The following is a 21,959-nucleotide window of genomic DNA, read 5'->3' on the forward strand; positions in this document are numbered from 1 at the left end:
CCCTCAGCAACTACTACCAACAACTCAAGGAGGCCAAAAGAGCAGCCATCATGACACACATCAACTCAGCATCCAACTTCACATAAGAACTTTTCAAAAAAGTCAAAGAATACTCCAACTCAGCAGCCACAGAGAACACCATCCACCCCTCCCAAGAACTGTGCAACATCCTCTCAGACTACTTCTACAGAAAGATCGCCACCATCTACAACAACCTTTACCCCAACCCACGATCTCCAACCTCAGCTCTCTCGACCCCTCCCAGCGCACACCAACAGTGTGATCTCCGCTCACCACTCAATCCACCTCAGCCATCATGTCATCCATTCACTTCGGGGCACCCACTGACCCCCACCCCACCACCTGTTCAACCTCGGAACCAACCTCATCAGCGAGGAACTCACCAGCATCCTCAACACTTCCATCACCTCTGCAGTTTTTCCAGACAAATTGAAACATGCGGAAATCAAACCACTCCTGAAAAAACCCTCCGCCGACCCCAATGAACTCAAGAATTACCAACCCTTGTTTCTACCATCCTACCCGGCCAAAGTATTCAAGAAGGCCATCAATCAGCAGCTCACCAGCTACCTTGAAGAAAACAGTCTACTGGACACCTCCCAATCATGCTCCTGGTCCAACCACAGCACAGAGACTGCACTCATCACCGCCACTGATGACATCAGAGCACTCCTCGACTGTGGGGAAACTGCTACCCTGATCCCCCTCGACAAATCAGCCACGTTCAACACCATCTCCCACCACACACTCATCAATAGACTCCACAGCATTGGAATACAAAACGACGCCCTCGAATGGACTGCCTCCTTCCTGACAGGACGCACTCAGAGACTCCGACTACCCCCTTTCACCCCTACAACCAAGGGCATCATGTGTGGCATAACCCAAGTTTCATCCCTCAGCCCCACTCGAATCAATACCTACATGACCCCCCTGGCCGACTTCATTAGAACTCAAAGACTCAACATCATCTCTTACGCAGACGATATTCAACTTGTCCTCTCACTTACTGAAGACCACCTCCACCACCAGAACCAACTTCTGCAACGCCATGACCACCATAGCCGACTGGGTGACAACCAACTGCCTAAAGCTCAAATCTGACAAGATGGAAGTGCTGATCTTTGGGAAAAACACCACCATTTGGGATCATAGCTGGTGGCCGACTGTACTCTGACACACTCCCACAGACCAAGCTTGCAACCTTGGCATCATCCTCGACAGTGAAATGACCATGAAGCGGCAGATCATTGCAGTTGCCTCCTATTGCTTCCACATCCTCTGCAGAATCTTCGGATGGATTACAGTCAATGTCAGGAAAACCATTACCCAGGTCCTCATCACCAGCGACCTCAATTATGGCAACGCTCTCTACGCCGGCATGTCCACCCAGCTCCTAAAGAGACTCCAGACAATACAGGACACCTTTGCCAGACTCATCCTGGACCTTCCCAGGTGCACCTACATCACCCCCTCCTCAGAAACCTCCACTGACTCCCCGTCCAGAAGAGATGTCATTTTAAACTCCTCATGCACACCTACACGATCAAGGACCAGACTACAGCAACCACCGTCTACACTTCCACCAACCCACCAGACACCTGCGCTCTTGCTCTCTTTTCCTGCACACACACCAAGAATAGGTGCAGCTGCAGTGGCTGCCGATCTTTTTCATACATTACCACCAAGGCCTGGAGCGACCTACCCCTCTCCCCTCCAAACTGCACCTTCATTGGCAGACTTCAGAAAGAGAGTCAAGTACTGGCTCTCCGACAGAGACATCGCATCCCAGCACCCAGATACCCCCAGGGGTGACAGTGACGCACTCTAGAAATGACTGATTGACACATACCAGAGGCCCTATCAATGCTTACTGGGAGTGGGGCGGGCAGTTTGTGTAAATGCGATTCCTTTAATTCCACGTGGCTGAATTTTTTTAATTCTTTAAACAAGCTTCCCTTAAGCGTCAATCTTTGTGGGTTTAGAAGTGAATATCCAAATCCCAGGTCATCTGTTTTTGTCATGTGCTAGTTTCAGAACATAAGTATTGGTCATGTCTGAATTTAGAGGTGCATTTGTGTGGAGGTTGTAACCTACTGTATGAGTGGGACATTTTAACTTTAATTCAAGATTAGTTAAATACTCAGACATTGTTTACCAACACTCCAACTTTGCTAATATCTTTGAATTTTCTGCTCGTTGTGCAACTGTGAGTAACGCTGCTTGTGCTTTGTGCTTTTAGTTTCAAGGCCCCAATGTTTTGCGTATTTTGGTATGCTGCCATGGTATAAAATTACCCTGCAATGAATACTTAGGGGGGTCATTATGAACACTGCCGGAAACCCGCTGTGTTCATGCTGGCGGTCTTATCACAGATCGCCTTGAGACTCTGCTGGCCGAATAATATACATTCTGCTGGGTCTGCGGGCGGAAACACTGTTTCCACCTGCCGGCCCAGCAGAATGCAGGGCCGGGACATTGCCGACAGCTCCACATGGAGCAGTCGTCAATGCCGCTGTGCGGCAGGTGCAGTAGCACCCGTCGTGCAGATCACTGCCTGTAAATCGGGCAGTGACCTGCGCAATGGAGCACTGCACAGGGGCCCCTGCACTGCCCATGCCAGGGAGGCCCCGGAGCACCCCTTTCGCCAGCCTTTCCCTGGCAGAGTAACTGCTAGGGAAAGGCTGGAGGAACAAGGGTTCTTTATCCGGAGGGCAGCGCTGCTTGCAGCGCTGCCCTGTTGGAAAAAGTAACCCGCCATCGTCAGGCTGCCTTGTTCAGAATATGGCGGTTCAGACCACCATGCCTGTGGCAGTATTTTCTGCCACCGCCAGCATAGCGGTCTGAACCGCCATGTTCGTAATGAGGGCCTTAGTTTGAAAATTGAGCTGAATGTGGAAATAAAGGTGCGAGCGGTGGAGACATTTTGTGGAAGTCCTACATGGACATCCCTTTGGGAGCACAGCTGGCCCACGGTGCGAGGACGGACAGTTATGACAGTCAAACAGAAACGTGTAGTTTGGGGGTAACATGCCAGTTTGGCCTTTCAACTGTGCCAATAATATTTCTGAGCACAGAAATGCGAGTCACCTCAAGGCAGAACAAATCTGAGACACAGGAGGCCGCTTCCTGAAGCCCACAGGCCCACTCAAGAGAGGATAGCTCCTCAGAAGCCCATCTCGTGTGTTCAGACCCTGGTTGGAGAGGAGGGTGCTGATCCTAGAATGTCTTGAATCAGTGCTTCATTTGTAAAATTATAAGTGCCGGGGCTTGGAATTATAGAGGCGGAAATACATAGCGAAAATGCTTTAAGTGAGTTCACTTCAGAGATTTTTCATCAAAGGAAATGTTGCAAAACAATGTTCTTTTGCTTTTTAAAAGTTCTTATTTTCAACAAAATATGTTGAAACAGAAAACTGTCCCCTATGCCCTTTTGATGTTCAGTACCTTCAAATGTAATTTCTGACGTAAGTCGCCAACTTGCCAACATTTTAAAAACAAATACAAAAGCACCTCCTTCAGTGGTGCTACGCGGTTTAAGTAGTTGAGGTATACCGCCCGGCCCACCCCAAGGGAAAAATGTCTAAATCATGGGTACTGGCAAAGATTTTCCCAGGGGTCAAAATTTTGATCTGTCATGTGACAGAGGGCTGCGATTATGCCAACAGGGTGGAGGTCATGCTTGGGGGTGTGATGGGGGCAAGGTGGGATTTAGGGGAGCGAAGCATAAACATCTAGTGGCTCAATTGCACAATGTGAAACCAGAAAACCTTGGATTAATTCCAGCTTCCCTACTTTACCAAACTGTGTGTGCCTATGCAACTGCTTTAAACCACTTTCCCTCCATTAACACATATAAGAGGAGTTGAAATACAGGTCTTCAGGATGCGGTGTACGAAACCTTCTACTGTGTTTGATTTAATAAACAATATTGTTCTCCCAGGCCCCTAAAGAGTCACATAACAACTAACTTGCCTGTTAGTTCACTATTGGCATTGTTGCCAGGGTGGGGAAGAATGAATGTTTCTATATTCATGCTTAAAAAATGATCACTTCAAAGAAACACTTCTCAATGCACTGATATAATCTGATTTACTAAGACAAAACGGTTCTGCATGTCAATAAAATACACTTTTTGAATTCTGAAGAGACTTATTACGTTTTTACACTTTCGCTGCACAATGTCTTTAAAAATGAAAGTGTTCATAAAATTAATTGGTGTAGGACCACCTAGTTAAGTCCTTTTTCAACTTCAATTAATCTGAAAATAAATGCCAGCCTGCTTAGTTAACATCTTTTTAATGTTACTGCTGAGCGGACTAAAAAGCAGCTCACTGCTGCTGTTGACCAGGGGGCTGCAGGTAAAGGTACAGAGGGCCGCATGTGGCCCGCGGGCCGTACTTTGAGTATCACTGGTCTAAATCCTTTCGGCCAAATTACCTAAAGCTGTCCCCCCGCCTGAGCACCTTGCGTTAAAGTCACAGCTGACACACCCTACGCCAGTCACTGGTCGGGTACCATCATCTTCCTCCAGAACAAGACCATTCTCACCAGTGCAGTCAAAGATGCGTTTCCCTCCCCAGGGCCTTGAGAACTGGACTAACAGGCTACATGTCGCAGTGGATCTGTAGCTGCTGGGGAGGGGGTAACTTTCACAAGGTGCTCCCCTTCAACAACAGAAGCACACTGCTGAACATTTGTTTGCAAAACCTTTACTGTGATGTCTGTTAATTCCACCAAGCAATGCTCTATTTGAAAATACAAAGAAATACTTATTTCTGGAAACTTATCGCCTAATCAGAATCCAATGAAACATTTTAAAAAGCTCCACCAATGGCCGGTGTCTGATAGGGCAGTTCTGTATCAATAGCATGACTAATGCCTCAACATGTCTTAATTCAGATTTAGTAAAATTAAAATAGAGGAAATCGAAAACACTAATTGCAGTGTTGAGAGACTTTACTCAACAAACGTGCTTCATATTGGCACCCTCGGGGGTGGGAGGGTGAAACCTATTGGGAATGCATCACCTGCAGCGCACTGCAGGCGCTATAGACTCCTCGTAACGCAGAGTTGAAAGTGACATACATGGCAAGAGGCAGCACTGACTCGGACTCCCTACCCGCAATAATAATGTAGGCGCTTACTACACATGCAATCTGTGGGGTTTATCTTCTGCTGTGGGATAATGGCTTGTGTTACCGACTGCACAGCAGGTAACAGTGGGTGAGGCCTTGTGGGTTGGAAAGAGGATGACTCGCTGGGGCCCACGCTTTGTCCTATAAGCTCAGCCAGGGGAGTCGAAGTTGACAGAAGGGCCCAGATCGTTGAATCTCTGGCCACACAGGAAGGACACGGTTGGTGACCAGGATCCAACAGACCTACTGGTGAAGGTGCAGGTAAGGGGTGGGTGGCCGGGTAGAAATAGGGGCTGCACCATGCTTCTGTGCAACCAGCCTTTTCAAGTTCTCCTTTAATGTATCTCATGTTATCAAAGATTGGGGCATAATCATCCCCATTCATGTATCACTGCTAGTGGCATCAGCTTTCCTAGGTTGGCACAGGGAACTAGGTCAACGCACTGCAACCGGGACCTCGCAATCACGAAGCATAATTACGAAGGAAGAAGTCCATGCATGTGCATGTCTGCTAGTGTTGTGCGAAATGACGCTGATGATCTGAGTGGACAGTGTACATATCATGCCACGACAAAGTCAAACCACACCTGAAGCCACAGCGTCTCTCTGTGCTCCAGAGAGCATTTTCTCTAGCAGAGGGGGCTCAACATACTTGTGAACATAGACAAGAGAGACAGACACACTGTCCAGTGCACCAAACAGATATGCACAATTAACTTTGTCCAAGGATGCAGTCTAAGGGGGCACCAGCCTCTCCAAAGTAATCTGAGTCGAGGCATAGTCTCAATGACTGGATTCAGTGTAAGCTCATTGCAAAACAGGAGGATTACAGATATTTCATAAAGTAAAGGAACAAGTATGTTGTTAGATCTTTCTAAACGAAAGCAGAGTGCGCTGGACCTTGAACTTCATAGATGAGAGTTCCGGTGGGCAGCAGCTGCACTGGGGAGGACTTATTTTGGCCTTGAGAAGTTCTGAACATTGGTGATCTACAACAGAGGGTGCCTGTTCGCTTTGGAGGCCTCTTGGGCATCCACAGTTGACCTTTTTTCTGAAGTCCTTGAATGGAGTGTACTGAAGGTCAGACGGACTGGGAAGAGTGGCTTTCTGCAGAGGACCGATGATGGGAACAACCCACCTGTAGAGCTCAAGCCATTGCCCAGTCCTAGCTGGAGCAAAACTAACTGTGCCTAAACCACAAATACTGCTTAGACTTCATTCCATCCTGTTCGAATTCCATTTGATTTCTCATTGACCAATAAATATAAAAAAAGAGCCTTCACACTTTTTTTTTTTAATGGCATTATTGAAAATGATCACATTCTTCAGCTGAAGAACATGTCCTCCATGTTGTTTCTGCCAGTGTCAGGCTTGAGGATTACAAATGTACACAGAGTACAGTGAAGAGTGTAGAGATCTTCAAAGGATCCATAACAAGGATTACAATTATATGCATTCAGGCTTGAAAGACTGAGATAGGCTAGCTGAATTAAAGGCACTTGGTTCTTATCCACCCAGGCCACAAATCATTAAGGCTCTTGCTCTCACTTCCGAGCTCTCATCTGTCTGATGTCTCAACTCAACCACTCACTAACATCCTATCCACAATGCTCCAAATTGGAAGTGGTCTTACCTCTTTGAAAGAAACCCCATGCTGATCTTTCCTCTCTATCCAACTATGTTGGCCGAAAACACCAAAATAACTGGTCGTCACATGTGATCCAACAACTTATTCAACTGCCTCTGATCAGGTTTTCGTACCCTCACCTCAAATGACGCTGCACTTTTGCATGCATCAAAACTTCATCAGAAATCATCTTTCTTCTTTTTGACAATTTCCAGTGCTTTAAACAAAGTAGAATATTTTTTCTATGCTAGCCTCTCAACTCACTAGGAATTACAGTCCTCGTGCATGAGTGGATCATCTCTACTTCTCCGGCTGCTCTTTCTCAGTCATCTGGGGCTCAAACCTATCAATACGTCACTCACAGTGAGCGTTATCTTAAGCTTGAACATTGGCTCGCACCTATTCTCACTTTACGCCACCTCACTGGGGATCATCAGATGTTGCTCACCATACGTACACTGAGGACAACCAAACCTTTTTCTCCCTTGTCGCCTTTCTCCCTTCCATCCCTCAGGCACAGCATAATGTTCCACTGCGATCAGTCTGGACGGCCCTACGCTTCCTCATGTTAAGCTCCATTAGAGGTAGGGTTTCATCCTCATAAGCACATCTCTCTCTGATTCTGTGCACTCACTCCATCACCTAAAGTTGATCTGCTTCATTAGAAACATTGGGATTTTTTTCAGTCCCGCCATGGAAATGAAATCCTTTATACCCAGTGCAGAACAATACCAAATACTGGACATTAACACTGTAGCTTGTTTCATTCATTAGAATGGGCGAATGAAAACGTCTGCTAGTGACCCTCCCCCAATATTCATTCAGCCCACTAACAATATTCTCAATTCGAAAAAAATCGGACCTGGGCTGATTAACAAACATTTTCGAGGCTTAGGGTGGTTGTGGATGGAGTGATAGACAGTTTCTTGTTTTAGGGGAAGGAGCACATGATCCACCCACGGGTTACACATTTCGCTGGCAGCTTCATAAGACAAAATACCCCCAAAATGGCCATTTTATCTATTTCCATCTGCTCACCGTTTGTTAAACTAAATTAAGCCTTTTTACTAAACTAATGTATTTTGGTTATCCTAAGGGTGCATGCAGGGATGAAGCAACAGAACTAAAAAAATGTTAGTTTTGAAAATGTTCCAGGACCCTCCTTCTAAAACTTTATTTGAGAAAAAAAGATTTTCCTGCACATATTTCAAAAAGAGTTTTTATAAGGAAATAGAAATGTTTCCGGAATTTTTGTAATTTAGCAAACCATTCAAAAATGTTCGTTCTGTGAACATTTTTGTGCAGTTAGAACTGGTTTACTAGGGAGAGCTATCCCAGAACTAACCGTGTACCATTCTGCAGCCGGGTCACATAGTCGGCTATCAATGCGTGTTCATCTGCTAATCGACTGGGGGTGTCCACGGCGTACTGGGACCTAGGAATGCGGAGCGCGAAGAGAGCAAAGAAAATGGGAAACAAAGTAATCAATTAAAAGAAATTAAAAGTTAAAAAGGTTAACACACGAATGAAAATCATAAATGAATTCGACATACTATAGGCAAACATGAAACAAACTTTCTTTCTAAAGCAATCCACAAGAGCCCCTGGAGTGGGGTGTTACAGAACTGCAGAAATGAATTATTGACTGCATTCTACTGCACATTTCATTTTAAGATAACTAGTACTACTCCCCTAAAAGGACTAGTCACTCTTGGTAAGTCGAAAAAACACACTACAATCTTCTCTTGCACATTATTTGGAGGTGAGTTAACTAAATATCTATTTTGCATGTTGACTACTCTTTCAAAAAGTACACTCCCAAGAGAATTTCAATGGCGGTTCCATCACGAACTGTTTTTTATTTTGAAATAGTATTTTAAACTAAGATGCCACTTTAGGAAAAGTACATTAGTGATAGTAATTCTAATAGCACTACTCTACCAGCTAAGTCATGGTCACTAACGCCTAGGATTACTCTTCTAGCACCTTGTTGCAAGAAGAACAATGTAGTTTAGTAGTTAAAAGTACAGCCCCATGGAAGGAAGAGTGCATCATGGCCTGAGACCACCCCGCCTCCGCCCGCTCTGTGATGACACCTCACCGTACGACTAAGCAAAAGGAAGACAGACTCATGTATGTCTGCCTTCTGCTTCTGGCAGGGAGGCTGCATGGGGCTAGCTGACCAGAGGGAGTCATATCAAGTCACTTACCAGTAACCTTCCGCAGGTCTTCCTCATCACAGTCTAAAGACTCAACATTTGGCTTCCGTTTGACAAGATGTTATTTCATATTTATTGTTATTTTAGGGAAATCTTTCTTTCTCTTCTTCTTTTCTCACCCCCAACATGTCCTGAGATAACTTTGAGGGTTTGCTGTGCCCTGGGATCTGACTGCAAAAGCCGAGTGTTGGATTCCTGGCAGTGAGACCTGGGGATATGGCTGCCAGGGCTGGGGAGATCCAACGAGGACGACCTAGATTCTGAGTAACGAAGATGACCGGTGAGTAAATGATACAGTACCTTTTCAGCTATCTTTCTTGATATGGTCTTTACGGCATGTGCCAGTACCCTTAGCCCAACAGCTTACACCCAAAAACAAGACAAAAGAACAGTATACTTCATCACCACGGGCATGTACTTCAGAGGTACAGAGAACAGTCAACCCCATATCCACTCGTGAGGCAGGATACAGCTGAGTTATTCCAAGGGATGATGGCAAGACCGGGATCTTGTCAATTCTGTTGCAGCAATTGTATGTCACTCTCTTGTCCGAATACTATGAGTCGCTTTACGAAGACAAGCAAGTGTGAAAGGAGAGAAATGGCTGAAAGTCATATGAATCAGCTGGGACATCCTCATGAAAGTGTGCCCACTGCTGCAGCTTATTACATGGTCCTTGGAGTGAAAACTCTTTTAGAAGTTTCCATCTGCTACATCTGTGGTGACAACCTTAATACTGGGGGGGGGGGGCATCCCTATGCCCTCCGAGGACACTGTATCCTTCACACACAAAATAAAACAGACATGTTTCTCACGCTCCTTTTGAGTTACATTCATGAGAGTTAGGGATGCATGGAGTTTGGGCAACCTCCAACAGAACATCTTGTTCTTGCAGATGGGTGGTGAGGGAACCCTGCATTGACCAGAATAACAGTGTACACACAGACAGTGGTACTTGGAAATGGTTAGAATATATTATGTGCAATTGTTCTGCAAATCATGTTGGTAAATTATAAGATGGGTGAGTATGAACAGGAGACACAGTCCAATAATACTTACTCACACCTCCCTAACCTTTAGTCTAAAACCCTACTTGCCTTGCAGGGTCCTATTATTAAGTATATATGCAGAGTCATGTAAAACTTCACAAATGCATGTAAGAAAAATACCTCAAATTGGATACTCTTGACAGCATCTCCCCCTTCAACTATTGTTTTCTCTGGCCCAATTACCAACTCACCTTCCCTCAAATCCTTTATGAAGGAGAATGGGTCTAATGCACTCGGATCCTGTATTTGCAAGACAAGACTGAAAACTACTCTATTAAAACTATCATAAACCGAAGAAACAGCAGCCCTTGCTCACCAGCACATAACTCTACAAGATCAACCTGCAGAAGCCTGTTGAAGCCACTTGTTAGCATGCAACACATGAAGTATGAAAACTCATGTTTAATGAGGCATGAACTCCAAGCACCAAAGCCTAGATGTAATCAAAGGTTATTAAACTGAGAAAATCATGTTCACACACAAACCTGCCGATGCACTGCCCAGAATCTAGGCCTGGATGTTGATTTTCTATGGGTTGCCTTTTATTGTCAGTATCCTTTATTTAACTTGAGAAAATAAAATATAATTTTGATGCCAATAAAGAATGTTAAAACAGATCTGCCAAATCTCACCCTGTGCTGCAAGCACAGGATTCTCCCCATTAACATGCTCTCACGCAACAACATGGAAAAGGGAGAATTAGCCATATAAAGGGAGTGCGTTTCTTCGTGATTCTGGAGGGGCGGCTATCCGGCACACCGATTGTCCTGTGCTGCATGTATGCCCCAAATCAAGACCAGATCCCCTTTTTGACGAAATTATCGAGCCACCTCACCCGCCAGAGGAGAGGAGAGCTTTTGGTTGGAGGGGACTTCAATAGTATATTAGATGTAGACTTGGATAGATCCTCCCCCCCACTACAGGGTGCAATATCAAGTAAGATAGCTGGGAAACTTAGTGAATGGATGAGCTACTGGGGGCTAGTGGATATATGGCGGGAACAACACTTACACGACAGGGATTACTCATATTATTCGGGCCTTCATCGACTCCACACCAGAATCGACAGGGTGGGGTGTACGGCTGACCTTGCACGTGGGATGGTTCACTCAGACTATCTGGGCCGTACACTGTCCGACCACAGCCCCCTATTGGTAACATGGAGGGCAGCAGAGATTAGGCCCCCCATTCCGGCCTGGAGATTATCCCCTACAGCACTTGAGGACCCAGCATATAGAGACGCCCTGAGACAGCACCTGACTGACCATATTCAATTTAACAGTGGATCCACCACCTCTAGATCTACGGAATGGGAGGCCCTCAAGGTGGTGACAAGGGGTTTTTGTCTTGGACAATCGGCCGGAGTGAGACGCACACTTGAAAGGGAGCTGACTACGCTAGAGAAGATAATACATGAGGGAGAACTTACTCAGGGGACTGGCACACTAGTAAATGAGAAATATACTCAGGCAAAGAGGGACCATCCCCAGATTGAAGAACAACTTAGATGTCACAGCACACAAAAATACTTTGCCTCCCTACAATCTGAAGAGGGTAGGTCTGGGAAAATGTTAGCCTGGTTGGTGAGGCCGGGTGGAGAGGCTGAGCCCATCACGAATGTGCTGGATAAGGAAGGGTCATGCAGAAGTAGACCAGGCCCTGTAAATGATGCATTCAAGGAATATTACACCTTTTTATATGGAAAACCGGCTGAAATCAGTACGGAGGTGTTTGATAATTACCTACAACATATACCTATAACGAGCCTGATGGCCGGAGACAGGGATAGGCTGGGGGGCCCAGTGACGGTGGCGGAGGTCGGTGAAGCTATAGCTCAATTAGCCTCAGGGAAGACCCCGGGAACAGACGGCCTCCCCATGGACTTTTATAAAAAATTCGAGAAGCAACTGACCCCCCAGTTGGTAGAGATGTATACAGAATCGCTACAGAATGGGATAATGCCGTGCACCATGAGAGAGGCAATGGTAGTCCCACTCCCTAAGACAAAATCTAGGCAACCTTCGGTGACTGACTTCCGCCCCCTGTCAATGCTAAACAGTGATTTTAAAATACTAAGCAAGATCTTGGCCAACCGTCTACTCCCTCTTGTACCAACTCTGGTACATGTAGACCAGAATGGTTTCGTCCCGAATCGCAGCACCTCCTTAAACCTGAGACGTCTCTTTGCGGTCCTGAATATGCCTAGCGACATGAAACCTGCAGCAGGGGTGTTGCTCGCGGTGGATTTTGAGAAGGCATTTGACTCGATCAGATGGGACTACTTGAGAGCAGTGATGCTCCGTATGGGAATGGGTGAAGATTGGGTCAAATGGGTGGACTTGTTGTACACGTCACCGCTGGCAAGAGTGAGAACAGGTAAAACAGTATCCGGAACTTACCCAATTCACAGGGGAACCAGACAAGGTTGCCCATTGTCCCCACTTTTATTCGCCCTGGCCATCGAGCCGCTGGCGTCCCAGATGCGGCGGGAGGGCGTGGGTAGAGGAGTGGAATGGGGACACCAAGAACATATCATCTCGCTATATGCTGATGATATACTTGTCTACCTTAGGGACGGAGAGAAGGATCTCCCATGGGCGCTGGGAGTGCTGGAGAACTATGGGAACATATCTGGACTTTGCCTCAACCGTAGCAAGACTTGCGTGTTCCCTATGGCTCCGGGCGGCGAATGCCCGACGACATGCCCTGGGGATATGATTTGGGCCCCTCGAACCTTTAAGTATTTGGGCATACAGGTGTTTCACGACAGGGCAGACTTGCGCGAGGGTAACCTGGGCAGAGCTCTACGATCTCTAAGGTCCTCAGTGGGGTTCTGGCGGTCGCTGAAATTAACGATAATGGCCAGAGTAGCATTGTCCAAAATGGTCATGCTGCCCCGGCTTCTATACTACTTCGCTAACCTGCCCCTTCTGATTCCAACAGCGTGGTTTCGTGAACTAAACACCCTACTCAGGGAACTTATATGGGATGATGGCCGTAGACGCACCTCGCTCCAGATACTATGCAGGCCAACTAACAAGGGGGGTCTAGGAGCACCAGATTTTGAAGCCTACTACCTGGCATCCCAGCTGCAATGGGTTGCCGGGTGGCTCACAGGTAAGGGTCACCTGGAGAGATACGCCGACCAAGTAGTGGAGGACATAAATCAGTTCATTGCTCGAATGACAAATAGGAAGCTTAATCCCCACATGCACAGCCTGATGACAAAAGTGGCGTCAGCATGTTGGAAGAGGTGCGTGAAAAGGGATGGCACTGTCCCCCCGTACTCTCCGGCTCTACCCCTGGCGGTACTTACGATCGAGGCTGGTGAGAGGAACCTGGGAGGCATGAGCCTCGGAACCTGGAGAAGAGCAGGAATAGAAACGGTGGGAGACCTGTTTCAGGAGGGAGTGTTGAGGTCTTTCACTAATCTTGTTGACAGTGGAGTCTCCCCGGGTCAGTTCCTTATGTATCATAAACTGATACATGTGCTGAAAACGCACTGGATCACGGTCAATGCGGAACCAGCTTCCCACAGGGTGCTGCATCTCCTATTGACGTCAGGAGACGAGTCCCATCTGATATCTAAATTATACCGAGTTCAAGTTGAGGATGCACTAGATTCCCTGCGGCCACTGAGAGAGAGATGGGGGAGGACAGTCGGTAGGGAACCGTCAGATGCGGAATGGAACAGAGCTTTGGCTTACCCCCGGACCGTAGCTCGCAGCACGCGCCTGAGATATATACAATATAATTACCTCCACAGAACGTACCTCACCCCACATCGGCTAACAGTAATCTATGGGGGAGTTCCTAGGGTGTGCCCCAGATGTAAAAATGTAGACGCAAATTTTGACCACATGGTATGGACCTGTCCAGAAATCCAACTGGGGTGGGAAGAGGTGATGTCCGACCTATCGAGACTCCTTAATATGAACCTGACTCCGACCCCTGACAGATGTTTGATGGGCTTTGGGAATGGGTTGCCGCGGGGAAGAGTGGAGACCCGATTTCTGAGTCTGGCACTGGTATTATATAGGAGACAGATCACAAAGAACTGGAAGGCACAGTTTCGGCCCCCCCGGGTTGGGTGGAGACAAGACGTTACAACATGGGCTAGAGCCGAACTCCAGGTCCTGAAGAGCGAGGAGGGGAGGGGACTGCGTCGCCACCCTATAGCACAGAAATGGGAAGTAGCAATGACAAGCTGGGACAATATATTGAGAACAGCGGACGCAGACACTCCAACAGGAGTGGAGACTGGATAAACATAGGAAGGGAGGAAATGTTGCCTCGCCCTCTAGGACATGATAAGGGAAGACACGATAAGGCCGAGATTGAACAAAAGGTGGACAACAGGGGACCGAGCCCATGACATTGGTTAACAGACAGGCTGAACCCGGTAGACGCCCCACCCACCTGAAACCAAACAAGTCTATGAGTAATGACACCATACATACTGGAAAAGCCAAGAAATGGCATCCCCCTGCATTAGCAGCCTCCACCCCCTACTTTGCCATTGTGTTTAAGTTTAAGTTAATTAATGTTTGAAACGAGTTATAGGTGTTGTATAATAGCTAGCAAAACATGACTCTGCTACACTAGGCCAACTGGGCAACCCATACGAGAAGAAGCGCCACTGTTGTTCCATTCTTGCATACGTTTGAAGTATAAAGGTTATCGAATAATTAATGAAGTAGAACATTCAAACAATGTAGACAGTAGTGATATTAACACTGTTATGCACTAACACGAAGCAAACAAGATGGTGCTGTAAACATAATACTGTTTATTGAATGATAAAATGTTAATAAAAAAATATTTAAAAAATAAAAATAAAATAAATAAAGGGAGTGCGTTTTAAACATTATTATTTTTATCTCTCCAAATTTCACTACGGTCAGCTTTCGATATTCCATCTTTACTCCAATATTCAGCAACCAAAACAGACACCAATATAAGAAAAATAGAACATTTTCTAGCAACGTCTGGGGAGAAATTACAAATGCACGAATGGATCCAGATTGCTTCAGCATATCTTATGCACGGATACTTCACTCTTTGATGCTCAGCGGCCAGCTGAAGAAGATTCCCTCGTCATTGGTTTAACTCTGGTTCTTGCTAATTCACTTTGTGTTACTTGACTTGGTTTGTTGATGGCAGTATTTCTGTGAACCGGTTTGCCTAGTGCTTCTTGCTTACTTGTTGATGCTCTGCACCGCACCCCGTCACATGTGTGGGGAGAATTATCAGACGTGCTCTTACAGGTCACCCGCACTGACACTAGTCTGATGGCTACCTCTCACCAGCACATGAGCTTGGTTGGGCGAATTTCTTTTATTTTAATAAAACTTTAAACCTCCTCTTCAAATAACAAGACAGTCTCCCCTGTTCCATTATGTTCTGGTGTAGGTGTGAGGGTTCTGTTTCTAGGACTAGTTTGTGACATGTCAGTACTTAGAGGTGATGGCTTTCTACTGCAGGCAAATGTATTCACAAGGCAGCAGAGACCTCATATTCCATTGGTCCACAGTTTTTTGGAGACTGTTTCACGGCCCCTACACCGTAAAGTGAAAAAAAATGTGGCAGCTTGCATGAGGCCGTTGAGGCAAAACATTTCATCAGGTCTCAGCTTCCTCCATACCCGTGCAAAGCTGACCCTGATACAAACACCACTCTCAAGAAACCGAGGAGGGAAGCCCCATGGATGGAGACCAATCTGTAAAATCCTCATGTCTGCTCTAGGGATGGATTTGCATGCCCCCTCCTCTCGGGGGGATGCGGATCCATTCACAGTCTGGCAGGCTCTGGTGACAGCATGGAGCAGGCTGATAGGTCATCCTCCTTGGAAGTTATGAGGCGAGGAGGAGCTTGGCCCTGCATCACAGATATTCTTGCGTAGGGCTGTTTGCCTACCCATGAAGAATTAACGTGCTGATGGAGTTTGAATGGTACTGTGCTGTTTTTTTTTCAACATGATGAGCCCCAAAGTGCATTAGTCGTGAGATAGTCGCTGAAAAGGCGAAGGTAAGGCGCAATGCAAAAAGCCCTGCCTCGGTGGCCAAGAGGAATAAACTGTAGGCATTGAAGAATGGGTGTGTGGAGTTAGGAGCCTTGTTCAGCCCACTTAACGGTAGTAGAGGGAGAAACATCACTTATTCAGGAACCCTTAGGGGCGAGGTGTTGCCCATTGTGTGATTTTGAAGATTAGGCGTATTCAACCCATCTTTTCCTCACATTTTATTTTTGAGTGGCTTTTCTCTCTCCTTCCCCCCAGGCCTACACTTTGTCACATTATTGGAGAGATATTTAGTTACTGTGGTGTCAACATCCTACTCTTACAAATGCACTGCCACCCCCTTCTAACTCACTCCAAGAGCTCTTGTTTTGAATATGGCTAATAGCTCATCGCGCCTGCTGTGAATCTGGCTTGGAGTGTGACACCACACCCCTCCAAAAAAATGTATTCTTTGTTTGAGAATCGGGTCGGCGGGGCCCCAAGTTGGACCTGCTAGTCTTTATTATTTTTTCTCGCAGTCCTCATTTAACTAAGAGGTTTTAACGTAATGTTTTTTATTCATGAACGTGTGCGTGTGTGTGAGACATAAAAGTACTCCCTGAATGGATGCACATTTACTATATTTTGGAATTCACAAACATTGGCAGCAGTAGGCTTGGAAAGCTGTGCCAGAATCAAGTTTCCAGGCAAACTACTGACAGCCAAACCCCCAAAAGCCGATGGGGTGAGTGCTTGCAAATAGTCTAGTCTCTGACAATCCCTCTCAGCCCATCGTTGTGCCTACTGTGCCCCTCTAGGCAGAGGCCCACCCAATGCAAATCACTGTTGACCGTCACACCCCCAAATCTCACTGACTAAGCAACGCCCGGGCAGTGATGTGACTTTCCTTTATAACTACTACAAGATAAATAAAAAAATAACCACCGGATGGTTACATTGTGCATATATTCTATATATATTTATGGAAAAAAATACTTTTTAGTGGTAAGATCCATGGTTTTCATTCACCTCAAACTAATAACTGGAATAGCACCAGTCAAAATGTCGTGGAAAAAAAGCAAACAAAGCAAACCTTTTGTTTGCTTTTATTTATTAAACTAAGCAAAAGAATACCTCCGTTTTGTTTCACTATTTGAGAGGCATGCACGAACATCATCAGTCATCACGATCAGCTAGTACATCAGGCAAAAAATATCTTTTGAATTTCTCCATCAAATCATTTTATAATTAAAAAGGACATACAAAGTACTTAAGGAATGCTAAATTAATTAATGCACATCATACAGGTGTGAACATTAAAATCAATACATTACTTTGATTTACAAAGTATAACTTCTCCTTAATGATTTTAACCTAACTTGCCATAATTACTTTCTATTTGGGCTCAAGCTATTCTCCACTGCCCCTAGGTTCTAACTAAACAAAGACTTTATATCAGATCTAAAAAACTCAATTGCCTTAATTCATTATATTGTAATAGAGCAGCATAAAGTGCATTTTATTCCTCACTTCCTCCAAGACAAGATAATGAGGCGTTTTTGCTCCAAGTAGAGGTTCTGCCCGTCAGGAATGATAGATGTAATCTTGGCATAATTATCTGAATTCTGAGGCTAGGAGCTTCAAGTACGGACCAATCTGGTATATTGTTCTCATACTGAAAACTCACCTTCCTTCACCCACATCAGCGCATTTCAGTGCCCTGCATTCAAACATGCCAGGCCGTATACTGAGTATGCTTTATATGCTACCCAGGAACAGGCATGCTACATTGGCACAGAACATACTGGGTGAGACACCCTGCCCAGTGAACAGAATAAATATAATATATATATCACCTAGTGTCTATTGCCACTAGTTAGTTATAGCTAGGACCTAGTTTCCACCGAAAAAAGCATTTTTTGTTTTGCTAATAACTTGAACGCCGTTTGATGATTTTTCACAAAAGTTTCCAAGAAAGTATAACTGTCACTTAAGCTGCTGTCTGTAAAGTTTCAGGGTGCTCCGTCAAGCGGGTACGTACAGCGAAGAAGGAGGGGGTCCCAAAAAGCATTTTCCCCATTCATTTTTCCATAGGCATTTTGAACAGCGATAGCACCCAAACTACTGGATGAATTACACCAAATTTTGCAGAGAGGTAGCTCTTGGTCCACAAACAGGCCTTTTTCTTGTTTGGTGTAAATCCGTTCAGTCGTTTTTGAGAAACTAAAGTAAATCCAAATTTGTATATATAGGGAAGCGAATGCTTTGCAAACCCTCCTGGTCTTGTGCTGAGATCTGATTGGCTGCCAACACTTCAACAAGAGTTGGAAGCCATGTTGGGACTCCGCTTCAGCCAAGCGCCAGAGCAAAACATGAAAAAAAAAAAAAAAAGGGACCAGGGTAGGGTCACACTGACCCCTTAGCTCTGGTGCTGGGATCCCAAACGCACCCCCCCCCCACCAGAGCTAAAAGGCGTTTACAAAATTTTTTTTGCCGCAAATCGCGGCGGACCCACAGATCTGGCATAATGGAAAAGAAAAAAAACAAGCGTGGTCTCCAGTGCTTATTTCTGTGAGACCCTTGGGTGGGCCAATTATCGGGGGCATAGCCATTTTAAAGAGGGGGGCCGCCCACCCTCCTCTCCCCTGCAGCCCTGGGGACCACCACCTCCCCAGGGCTTCCATCAAATAAAAATGCAGGGGGCCACACAGCCCCCCCGCAGCCTTGGTGACCACCATCTCCCTGGGGCATTAAACAATTGTAACAGGGTCCCCACCCCGGCAGCCCCAGGGACCACCACCTCCCTGGGGCTTTTAACAAATATAATGGGGGGGGGTCATGCGGCTCCCCGCAGCCCCGGGGACCGCCACCTACCTTGGACTTTAATAAAAGAGTGAAGGGGGTCTGTTTCGGACCCACAAACTCCATGGACCACCACCTCCCTGGGTTTTCATCTGTTTCCCTGCAGGCAAATATGCGTGCAGGGAAACAGATGAAAGCATTGCTCCCACCAGTAGGGGAGCTGCTTTTTAAAGCAGCTCCCTGCTTGTGGGAGCAATGCCGGTTCCCACAGGACACGGGGAGACGGCTAGGACCGCAGGTGCCTTCAGGCTCCCCAAGGTCCTGTCACTCTCTCTCTCTCTCTCTCTCTCTCTCTCTGCCATCCCACTCTCCATGCAATGACTTCAAAGAGTATGACTAGCAAGATGTTTGGTACGAATGTTATACTTAAGTTTGGATGCAGAGCAGAACAGAACAGAGTCCCTTCTGACCTAATGGTCAAGGTCTTGTGCTGTCATTCAGTAGGCTGAAGCTTCAAATCCTGGTATCGCTTTGCAGTGTGTTTGTTTATCAACTAGTGTTTGGGCTGTTAAACCTTCCTAGTGATGGAAAATTCATGTTTTTTTCCTATCACATGAGTGGGTTGGATGTCATAGGTATATCTGGAAACAGGAGGGTAAGGCGTCACCTGTGGTGTAATGGTTAAGGCCAAAGATCCTAACACTGAAAGTTGAGCGTTCTACTCCAGGTGTGTCTGTGGTCTTTTCTCTTCTTTAATTTAATCTTGAAAAGTTAAAGGTTCATACTGAAAGGCGATCACACATATTTTAAATGACCAATACACTTTTCTTTTTAATTTGCCCTAAAATATCTCATTCTACATATATCATTCATCAAAGCCTAAATCGCTGTGTCTCATTGAATCTCTGAATTACTCTCTCTCTCAGGGTTCGATGGTTGGGGGGTTGGCCGCAGGCCAGGTCCTGCAAGCAACCCCACTGCGCATGGCCGAAGGATGTGCGCTGCGCAAGGTTGGGTGGTTATAGGGGGTTGGCCACAGGGCCAAGTGCTCAGCAGTGTTGGATTAACGTATACTAATGAAAATTACGTTACGTTAAAAAAAACATATAACTTTACTGAAGAAAAAAAAAAGGTTACAGTGACGTTATAGTTAAGAAGCAGAATTTGAAAAAACTATAGAAATTCACTTAAAAAACCCAAAGGTTAAAGGGATGTTTTAGTTAGGTTCTGAATTTACTCGTACAAAAACATAGAAACTCACCAGTTATAGTTATCTCAAGTAACTATAACTCGTGGCCTAAGGTAACTATAACTTGCACCCTCACCATGCACTGCTAATTACCCTACAAATTACAGCACTCATAAACCTTTACAAGCATCATCGATAATATCAATGTAATATTTGCAGTAACATTTTTGACAAAAAGAAAACGTGCATGGCGGGGGCACGAGTTATAGTTACATTAGGGCACAAGTTATGGTTATTTGAGATAACTATAACTGGTGAATTTCTATGTTTTTGTACAAGTAAATTCAGAACCTAACTATAACATCCCTGTGACCTTTGTTTAAGTGAATATATATACAAACACACACACACTTAAACACTCACAAATTTGTGATTTGTTCTAGTTTTTACAAGTAATATCTACTTTAATCGTGTTACTCTGACACAATTTAATGGATAACACTGAATTATCCATTTATCTCTCTTAGAAGGATGAAAGCTGGTATTTCCGGTATTTAAACATGTGACCTGCAGTTCACACTAAATTTAAGTTACATTCGCTTATCTTTCTGGGCCATTTCAGTAGGGGATCCAGTGTGTGGTTGTTATGTGGTTTAACACAAATACTGAGTGTAAAATCAGTGGAAGAGCTGGGATGCCATGGGCCCGGAAACACATAAGGGAAAATGCCTTGGTTTTGTAGTAAAAAAACAAATTGGGGTACCGTTAGCCCGATACCTCCTTGGCCCCGGTGCCATTGCACCTGCAGCACTATTGAAAGCTGTGCCCCCGCAGTTAGTCTCTGCTCACTCAATGTCAGCGCTATTATGTCTGCTCACAATGGCACAGCAAGAATGTCGAGGGCCCTAGAGCAGTGGTCTTCAAACTTTTTTATGCCGCGCCCCCCCAGTTGAAAAAAAAAAACATTGGCCCCCCCCTCAGAGTTTTTCACAATTATTTTAGAAAGATGGCAATGTTTAAATAGGTCTATGCCTATTTAAACATTTCCGTTAAGTACGGTTACCTTTTTAAAACTGCAATAACATGCTTCTGCTCAAAACAAAGGCATGTTATCTGTATAATATTTCTTTTGGCCAGAGTTTGGCGCCCCCCCCGGGATCACTTGAGGCCCCCCAAGGGGGGCCGCCCCCCAGTTTGAAGACCTCTGCCCTAGAGGAAGAAGGAAAAGGGGCCCTGACTGCTGTTCGGAAAGTTAAATCTGGGCCCTGGTGCTACTGCACCTGCTGCACCTCTGAGAACTACGCTTATGTGTAAAATGTACACCGACCAGTCTGTCTGGCAATTTCTGACAGCAACTTTACCAGTCATTGCCCCACTATCAACATGTGAAGTGCCAGTGTGGCACGGTGCCAGGATTCATTAACATAATGGACGTGTGACGTGTGACGCTAACGCGAGACGTGACGAGGAGTAGGCGGAGCCTGTTACCGCCACTGCTGCTGCCACCGCTGCCTGACTGCCGCTCACTCACTGCCCGGGTGAGCAGCCCGGCCTCTGACAGCCACCTGCCCCACTTGCCCCGAGTACTGCTCTGATCACTGCCCGCTGCTGACCGTAGCCGCTTGCTGCTGATGGCACTGACGGCGGCTCACAGTGACTCCTGAGGCCTTGGTAGCAGTTGCGGCCCTCAGCTGTGGCCCTTAGTTGCAGCCATCGGTAACCTGTGCTCCTGAGGGACGAAGTGCTGCAACCCCAGTGGACGCCGGAGGAGGTGCTATCGGACCTGGGCTGCCTGACTGCCTTCTTATTGGCCTTGGTGGCTTGGTGCGGGGGGGGGGTTGTTTGTTCATCAGCACCTGCCATTTCTTGCCCCCCTCTTCCAACTTCTGTCTCCCGACCACTGCCTAATCCAACTT

At 46.0% G+C, this 21,959-nt stretch overlaps 1 protein-coding gene across 6 annotated transcripts in view; it reads right to left on the reverse strand.

Annotated features, from left to right (window-relative positions):
* The window catches only part of DTNB (dystrobrevin beta), a 672,321-nt gene that overhangs the window by 221,475 nt on the left and 428,887 nt on the right, over positions 1-21,959 (reverse strand). For 3 of the 6 annotated variants that reach the window (XM_069233644.1, XM_069233643.1, XM_069233647.1), the window contains one exon: positions 8,132-8,221. The exons of 2 other annotated variants lie outside the window; for them this stretch is intronic. In XM_069233644.1, coding sequence (XP_069089745.1) covers positions 8,132-8,221 — 90 coding nt within the window. The remainder of the gene's footprint in view (positions 1-8,131; positions 8,222-21,959) is intronic. One more of the 6 variants, XR_011203590.1, reaches the window with a different exon arrangement.

This window comes from Pleurodeles waltl, chromosome 5 (genome assembly GCF_031143425.1).
Source record: "Pleurodeles waltl isolate 20211129_DDA chromosome 5, aPleWal1.hap1.20221129, whole genome shotgun sequence".
Lineage (NCBI taxonomy): Eukaryota > Metazoa > Chordata > Amphibia > Caudata > Salamandridae > Pleurodeles > Pleurodeles waltl.